The following is a 9,003-nucleotide window of genomic DNA, read 5'->3' on the forward strand; positions in this document are numbered from 1 at the left end:
TATATATAGTTTTTATTAAACAGCTTTTTTCAATGCATGTGAAACAAGTAACCTTCTGGCTTTACCTTACCACCTCCCTTCTTGTTTCCCAGTCCCAATACAAACAATAAAGATAGAATTCAACAAAGGTTCACTTGTATCTCCAAGCTCACTACACTCAGGGCCAGTTTAACATAGGGGCGGGTGGAGCTCCTGCTCCAGGCCCACCAAATCGCAACCAGGCCGAGCTGACCCGAATCGCGACTTGGCCGAGCCGACCGGAACTGTTACCGGACCAAGCTGACCGAAAAGTATCACTGGGCCACGATAAGCGGCAGTGCCACCGGACCAAGCTGGCCGGTAGTTCCGGGGCGAGCAGGTCGATATGGTGACCGTTCCTAGCTGACAGGAAGTGCCATCGGCCCAAGCTGATCGGAAGTGATACCAAACCAAGCTGACCGGTACATCCTGGAAACCTAGCTGATATATCGACCGTTCCAAGCAAACCGAAAGCTCTATCATTCCCAGATGGCCAGAAGCTCGACTGGGCCACGCTGACCGAAACAGTTACCGTGCCAAGCTAACCGGAAGTGCCACCGAACCAAGCTGACCGGGCGGAAGGAAAGACAGTGTCAGCAATTATTTTTAGAAACCTATGGCATCAAACAGAGATGCCCATCCAGCAGTTTAGAGATTACAAACTAATGAAAAATGGTTTATCTTTTTGCTTGCCTACATATATTTGAATAAAGAAATATTACAAAGTTAGGATATTTAGTAACATAATCTGATTACGAAATAAGCAGTAAAGATGTAGAAACAACCATATAACATTTTCATGCTTTTTCCCTAATTCATTTAGGATTGTAGATTTTGCTTCCACTGGACAGGTTTTTTTAACATCACAATAATAAAAATAGTTGTAAACCAAACTGGTTCATCTCCTGTATTAGCTGCAGTCTGTGCCCTGACAGTGGCACAAAGACTGGGAATTAGATAACTTGATGGCATGCTTTCATATTAAACAGCCAGAGGGATCTGTATATCTATCAGACAGGGAATTGAGCTTCATGGCATGTAATGTATTTATTTTTATTATACAGCATGTGCAATAGTGCAGCAGTACTAAGGGGTCTATTCACTATGCTGCCGAGGGCAGCCGAGTGAATGACCGATCAGAAGTGAAGTGAGCCGAACACTGTTCGGCTATTCACTTCAGGCTGGTACAGCTGATTTCAGCCGTACATCGGCAACCAATATAAATCTATGCAGTTGGTGTAAGAAAAAGGAATGGAAAAATATTCCTAAAAGCAAAGTAAAAAAAAATGTTTTAAGGGAAAATAAAGCAACCATTTTGAAAGATTACAATTTAATTCTTTTTATATAACTTTCATTTTGTTTTTTGTATATTTTGTCATTTGTAGATTAGTTACTAAAATGGTCCTCTCTGATTCATTTCTACTACTACTACTACTACTACTACTACTACTGGGCTTCCTACTTCACAACTATTGAGATGAGATTTATTTATTAACGGCGTGGGTGTTGTTTACTTAGCTATGTTTTGACAGCACTTGATTGGTTGATTGAAGTTAACACAGCTTATTTAGTGAAAATTCACTTTGTTTTAGTCTATACTATAGGAACATTTAAACAGAACCCCAGGTAAACATTGTATTAACCCTTGCAGTGGGTAATAAAAAAGACAACAAAACCTGATGGGGTTCTAATCCTTCTCCACCCTATCCAAATCTAAAAAAAAAATGGTTTGGGCTTTAGTTCTACTGTAACTGCTTCCCGTCCGGCCATTGTAAATACACGGCTGGACGGGAGCTTCTTGAATGTGAGTGAACGTTTTAAAAAGTTCTTGTGCCTGCGGCGCTCGTGCTACAGAAGATGGAGAAGCAGGTTTCTGCTTCATCAGCTTCTTCTTTGGTGGTCTCTAGGTGACATTAGGGGTCTTAAAGACCCCCTAATGTCTCCATAAAGAGGACCTGTCACTGGACATTTGATATCGCATAGGGGGCTTGTTATCCCCCTATGTGACAACAATAAAGTTAAGTGTAAAAAAAAAGTTTGAAAAATGTAAGTTACAAAAAAATTAGTCACATTGGCCCATTACGCAACACATGTTACATATCACCGTGAACGTTAGAGTGAGAGCAATAATTCTCAGGCCATCAATCACTGATAACACTAAACTGGTGAGCGGTAAAAGCTTTTAAATTGTTGCCTATGGCCAATTTTGACTATGGTAGTTTTTTGCAGTTTCACAGGGCCACACAATTATAAAGCTTGACATGTTTGGTGTCTATTTAACCGACTTGACCACCGATCTTTTTTTTTTAACCAAAATATTGGGTAATCATAAATATTTCCTAACATAATGTAAGAAAAACTTTTTTTTTCAACATTTTCAGTACTTTTTTCTTTATATAGTAAAAAATAAAAACCCCAGTGGTGATTAAATACCACCAAAAGAAAGCTCTATCTGTCCACAAAAAAATTATATAAAATTATTTTCACTACAGCATTGCATAACTGGAAAATTGTCAGTCAAAGTACTGCAGCGCTGAGCCCTGAAAAATTGCCTGGCCATGAAGGGGGTTTAACACTCCAGTCTTCAAATGGTTAAGAGAAGCATTGCATATCATATTTATTTTTTGACTTCATCCTTCATCTACTCATCATAGCTTTTCAAATGCAAATTTGCAACTGTTACACAATTTACAGTGTGACTGGAGGAAAGAAGATACTGCTGTCAAGGGTTGTTTTTCTCTTAGACTGTTGTTTTTCAGTGGCAGCTGTATATGGTTATGATGGATATTCCTAAAAGTCACAAGACTGTTTTCTGTGGACAATGTATAATATTCATATTTGTATAATCAGAAGCCACCACAATGCTAAACAGCAGCAGTAATCAATCACATTCTTTCTTCTTCAGCACTTCTCAATAAACACATGGTGCACATGGCTCAGATTGAGTTGCAAAGCAACAACGGAACTACAGTAAAAGAAGAATGGAAAGGAATGCTTGTAGTAGATTTAAAAAAAATCAAAAATCAAAACTGACTTTGAGATTTAAAAAAAAGAAAGGGAAAGAGCATCCCAGGAACACAGGCATTAGCACTGTTTGCCTTATGTAAAACTGGTCTGACTGATTAGAATTAATTGTAACATTGTGCTGTTTTTATGTGTTGTTTTTGTAAACTAGAGTTTCTGATAACATGGCTTTGCAATTATCAAAGTAATCTGAATTTATAAAGGTTTGTTTTAAAGGTCTGGACGTGCATGGAATATTATGGAAATGGCATCCTAGCCTCGCTATAATACAGATAAAAAGGAAATAAATCCCGAGAATGTTGGCAAATTGATTTGATGTATGCCTGTGGACAGTCACCAGAAGCTTCTCCTGACTCTCAATTATCATAAAGCAGGAAAACAATTTTGTTTGGTTTTCTGTTTTAGGGTGTCATCAACTTTGCATGATATTGGCCCTCACAAACCTAATACAAATCCTTAATAGATTTAAATGAGAGTTCTGAACCAATGAGCATGGCAATGTTTGTCAAAGCCAAAACACAATCAAATAAATGCATAACCAAGCAAGATGTATTTTGACAATGACAGAGTTTTAATATTGCTTGCCTTTGGTAAATCTGGCCCATGGGGTGGCAAAGGCAAATTCTGCTCACAGAGCAGTTAATGTATTAGCATTTATGTTTACAGAGACAACACTTACATTCCAGTGAGATTATCACTTGACAAGCAGTTGATAATATAATAGTTATGTAAGCCATTTAAGTGAGTGGAAAAAGTGTCAGTTTGTTATATACAAGTTCTTTCAATGTTCATCTGGCATATGTTTTTACTTTATTACTATGATGGAAATTGCTTCGAAGGACATTGCTTTTGTGAGTCTTGCTAATGCTCTTAAGACGTCAGCGGACTTAAAAATATCAGTCTTTGTACATAATCGTTAAAGCTGTAAATCAGAGTGTAAAAAATGGAAAGAAGATGATGATGATTTAATTTCAGTTAGTTCATTTCAGTCATATTTCAGTTGCAGTTATTTTATTTTATGTTACTGATGATCTTTGGAGTTTTCAAGTTGCCCAAGGCAATATATAAGTCTTAGAACTGCCTTGAAATAGGAATACTGTAATAAAAATCAACAGATACAATATCAAGTTCCCTTCTAGAATTTCTAGAAGTCATATCATTGCTGCTTTGAAAGCATCTATAAGCTACTGAGCATTGAGTGAATAATGAGGTTACCTTGAAAGTCAAGTGTCGTGTCAAAAACAATCAGGAGATCTTCATATATAGACAGCTGAACTATTTAGTTTTGTTGTCCTTATTAGTAAACTCCATGCTGCGTCGCTCCGGCTCCCGGCTCCGTCCTCTCCTTGCTGGCCGCCGACGTCCTCAGGATGGAGATCGGTGAGCAGAGCGGCAGAGTTAAAAAGTAACCCTGCCGCTCCGTGTGCACAATGAGAGGGGAGAGCTGTGCTCTTCCCCTCTCAGCTGTCACAGGAGTTCCAGCACAGTGCTGTGCTAGAAACTAAAAAGTAAAAAAATAAATTAAAAAAGAAAGAAACAGTAAAAAAATTCAAACCAGCTCTTATTTAATGTTATTTTGTTGATTCACATTGGTATTTTGAGGCCATTAAAATGTAAAATTGCATGTAAATATCTGTACAAGCATTAGAAGATTTGCATATATGTGCCTTAAGAAATATTCTGCCCCTTACTGAGCACTTTGGAACATCCTCTACATCTTTTTTCTTAGTATATCTATAATTCCTAACATTCTGGTAAACAATAGAAGCAGGGAAAATCCTGCCCCTGATGTGTGTTATAATTCACTGACATTTAATGCCATGCATGGTTCTGTTCTGCAGCAGGTGCAAATTTAGATAACAGGTGTTGTATGGGGCTACGATAGAAACTGTGATCCTCATGCCTGCCATCTGCATGATAGTGCAACCTGAGACAAGCTTTTAACCTCAATTTACTGGTGCCACTTCCGTCTGTGATTGCCATTACTAGCTTTGTTTTAGCCAACCTATTTACTAGCTTTGTTTTACCCAACCAAATACAACATTTATTACAGTACTAATGGCCTCACATTCTATTTAAAAGATCACCAAGCTTAGTAGAATGTTCTACTGATCACATAGCTCAGTAGAATGTTCTACTGATCACATAGTTCAGTAGAATGTTCTACTGATCACATAGCTTAGTAGAATGGGCTTTGTAACAATGATTGTTGCTTAGTAAACCTTATTCATATACTGTTTAGAATTTAAATGACACCAAACTTGGTACTGTTTAAAAATACACTCACAAATACTGGATGAATTTGGGGTCTTGTACATTTGTCCACACTTAGATTTTACAGCAAACCTGTACATTGCCAATTAAAGGAAAAGCAACATGTTTGCTTTAATCTCACCATCCCAGTAGCAAGGGACCCAAAGGAAAACATTGGTACTTTCAGTTATGAAGGAACATGTAACTCATTCAATGTGACAGCTCTGGACAAATCAAAGCAAAGTAAGTATATGCATCTGTGGAGATCTGCATTTAAATTAACCTGTTTTGCCATGCATAGGCAATTAAATTGATTCAATTCAAAGTATGGTGGGCACTACTGGTTTAGGTGCTCTGCAAATATGCATGCTAAAAGTTCACCCAGTTTTATAAACAAAAGTGTACAAGCTCGCGTGGGTTTCCTCCGGTTTCCTCCCACACTACAAAGACATGCTGGAAGGTTAATTGGCTCTCCAAAAAAAAAAAAGTTCCTGTATGTATGCATGTGAGATAGGGATCTTAGCTTGTACGCTCCTTGAGGGCAGGGACTGATGTGAATACCTATAATAAATATATATATGTCCTATCCCCTACAGCCAAGGAAGGTAGCGTCTCTGCCTCCATTTGAATTGCAGTTACTATGGTGCTGCACATGTAATTAGCTATGACACCAGCCATTTGAAAGTTTGGTTGAGAGCTGAAATATGCACACTGGCAACCTTGACAGTTAGCATGTCAATTGTTTTGGGAGACAGTGAGCTGTGGGTAAAGTTCCTCTTTAAGGAAGTCTAAACATTTTTGCCATTAGAAACTGTAGAAAAGTTTTTTGTTGTTGACACCAATGTAACAAGCGCACTAACAACGGGTGCAAAATAACTGTAAGGTGATCTTATTAGAAGAAGAAAAATGTAAGCGGATGTTATAAAAAAAGGATTTTGTTATTGTAAACGCTCCCAGAACTTTTTAAAAGGTGTTTGATTATTGCTGTTGGAAGCACTAGTACAACCACTGAATTTGTAAAATGAAGCTGTACTGTTAAAATGTATCATTTTAGAAAGGTAATAGCATTCCAAACATTTTAAAAATCCTCTAAAAAAATAACAGAACAGTGAACAAATATGTGTTCGTCTTTTCTTTTTATTCCTGTATACTTGGCCTGTGTGTTTAGCATTCTCAGAGAAAATACTGTGTGTGTGGAATAAATTGATACAGCACAAACATCACCTATTGGCATTGCTGGGTAGAATGCAGACAGAATAGATGGAATGGTCTGGTTAAAAAATCTGGGTATATTTAGTGGGCCATGCTTTGTAAACGATAACTTGTCAATTGCATGGAAACTGTTGATCTGGGATAATTAAAATGTGTGTTTGTTTACAGGGACTAATACAAAGCATGGTCTGCGATGCAAAGCTTGTAAAATGAGCATTCATCACAAATGCACAGAAACCATTGCTTCTCAGCGCTGTATGGGAAAACTGGTGAGTAAATTCATGAACCTTGTTTGTACCTTCTAATAAATTGTAAAATACACTGCATTTTCATTGTCATCTTTGGAGACACGTAAAAGGGCTATACATTTTGATTGTGTTCATAAATGTAGTAAAGCTGAAACAAAAGAATCAGTGTATATGATTTAATGAAAAATAGTATTTAAACACAGCAGATGTTATTAGATGCAGTCAATGATTTCATAAAAGCCGCTGGCTTTATACCAGCAATCCTGTAATTGCTCTACAAATTAATCATGTTGAGGAACAATATGAACAAGAGTTTCTATGTTGCTAGTGTACTTAATTAAGGAATAGAGTATGTAAAAAAAGTGGCTGCAAGAGAAGAATCAGCCTAAGATTGAACAGAAGGATAGTGTGGATGGTTAACAAAGTACACTTCCAAATAGAAACAAGCTGAACTCCTAGGTCAATGTACGTCAGTGTCTTTGAGGCTTTGAACGACAGTGGGCTCAAAGAAAAAAGACCTGGGAGGACTCTACAGTTGAAAGAAAAGCATAAAAAAAGCAAGGCTGGAATTTGCTAAAGTGCATATTGACATGCCACACTGCTTCTAAGAGAATGTCATTTGGACAGATGAGATAAAACTGGAGCATTCTGGCTTGGCCTGTGTGTCACATTGGCTCTATGTTTATAGATAAAAAAATGAAGTTTTGAAACACTGTACCTACTATAAAACATAGAGGAGGCTCAGTTATGTTTTGGGGCTGCTTTGCTGCATCTAGCACAGGGTGACTTAAATCTGTTCCGAAGCACGATAAATTTTCAAGACTATTAGGGAGTTCAGAAGCAAAACATACTGCCTAGGGTCAGAAAGCTCTGCCTCAGGTCATGGGTCCTCCAGCAGGATAATTACCCAAAGCACATAGCTAGAAGGAATGGCTAAGAATAAAACATTGGACTATTCTAAAGTGGTCTTCTGTGAGTCCTGATCTGAATTCTCTTGAACACCTATGAAAAGAGCTGAAACATGCAGTCTGGAGAAGGCAACCTACGACCCTGAGACAGCTGAAGCAGTTGCTTAAGGAGAGTAGGCTAAACTACTTGTTGGCAGGTGCAGAAATAAATTGCTTATTTCCAGTTGCCGCTAAAGGTTGTGCAACCAAATATAAGATTAAAGGTCCCATCATTTTTGTCTATGCCATGGACAGTGAATTCTCTTGGGGGGAATTGCAATTTTGGTGTATTGTGGTTCCAAATGGCTGCATGCCACATGGAACTGGATGCGTGGTTGTGTGTGATTTCACTCAATCACCAGATGCCCTTATTAACATGTTTATAGAGTCCTTGGTTCCCTTCTTTCCTGGTTTACACTGTAAAATGAACATATACTTTGTAACATTATCATTATTTTTAATTGTATTTATAATTATTATTATTTGGTTGTTCGTACTTGAAAGTATTTGTCTGATTGGTAACTGATCTTTTTTTTAACTTGCTTTCTTCTTTTTCTGTCAATGGCATTACACAGCCAAAAGGTTTTCGACGCTACTATAGTTCTCCATTACTTATTCATGAACAGTTTGGATGCATCAAAGAAGTAATGCCTATTGGTAAGTATTCATACATACTAAATCATAAATGTTTGCTACTCTTTACTCTACTTAGTTATTTAAAATTATAAATACTAGCTAAATAATGTGTTCAGTAGTTTTTCGTCTTTCATTAGAAATGGCCTATTAAATCTCCAGAGCCAAACAATGGTATTCAGGATCTCCTTTACAGTATATTTTGTGAACCAATTGGTCATTTTTGCTATGAACTAAATATGTTTATGCAGCACACACTGCAAAGTACATCAGCAATTGAGCATAGCTGTACAGTCAGACCAATCTGAAGAGGTAGCTACAGTACATGCTGTTTTCCCTAGCAGCAGCCTTTTCCATGACCTTTACTTAAAGTGACACTAAACTCAGGAGTTAAATCTTAAAAATGCATTATCAAAATTAACTATTATCAAAAATGTATCCGGTATTTGTTTATCACTTGGCTGCAGATCCTCAAATCATATCTGAATTGGTGCTGACACTGTCATTCCTTCAGGAGGGTGGCTACTTTTGTTCCCCAAGTGTGCCCTTGTGTGTGTTGTAAAGTAGCCACCGATCCAAGCTCATTCCCATGATGGAGTATAATCAGGGCTGCTGCAAGGTTTTTTGCCTACACAGGCGAATGTGCATTCTCCCCCCCCCCCCCCCCC

The 9,003-nt window shown here is 37.7% G+C and overlaps 1 protein-coding gene across 1 annotated transcript in view; it reads left to right on the forward strand.

Moving 5' to 3' along the window:
* STAC (SH3 and cysteine rich domain) overlaps positions 1-9,003 on the forward strand; it is a 187,153-nt gene that overhangs the window by 108,176 nt on the left and 69,974 nt on the right. The window contains exons 3-4 of the mRNA XM_018557802.1: positions 6,676-6,776; positions 8,278-8,359. Coding sequence (XP_018413304.1) covers positions 6,676-6,776; positions 8,278-8,359 — 183 coding nt within the window. The remainder of the gene's footprint in view (positions 1-6,675; positions 6,777-8,277; positions 8,360-9,003) is intronic.

This window comes from Nanorana parkeri, unplaced genomic scaffold, assembly GCF_000935625.1.
Source record: "Nanorana parkeri isolate BGI_ZX_2015 unplaced genomic scaffold, ASM93562v1 scaffold304, whole genome shotgun sequence".
NCBI lineage: Eukaryota > Metazoa > Chordata > Amphibia > Anura > Dicroglossidae > Nanorana > Nanorana parkeri.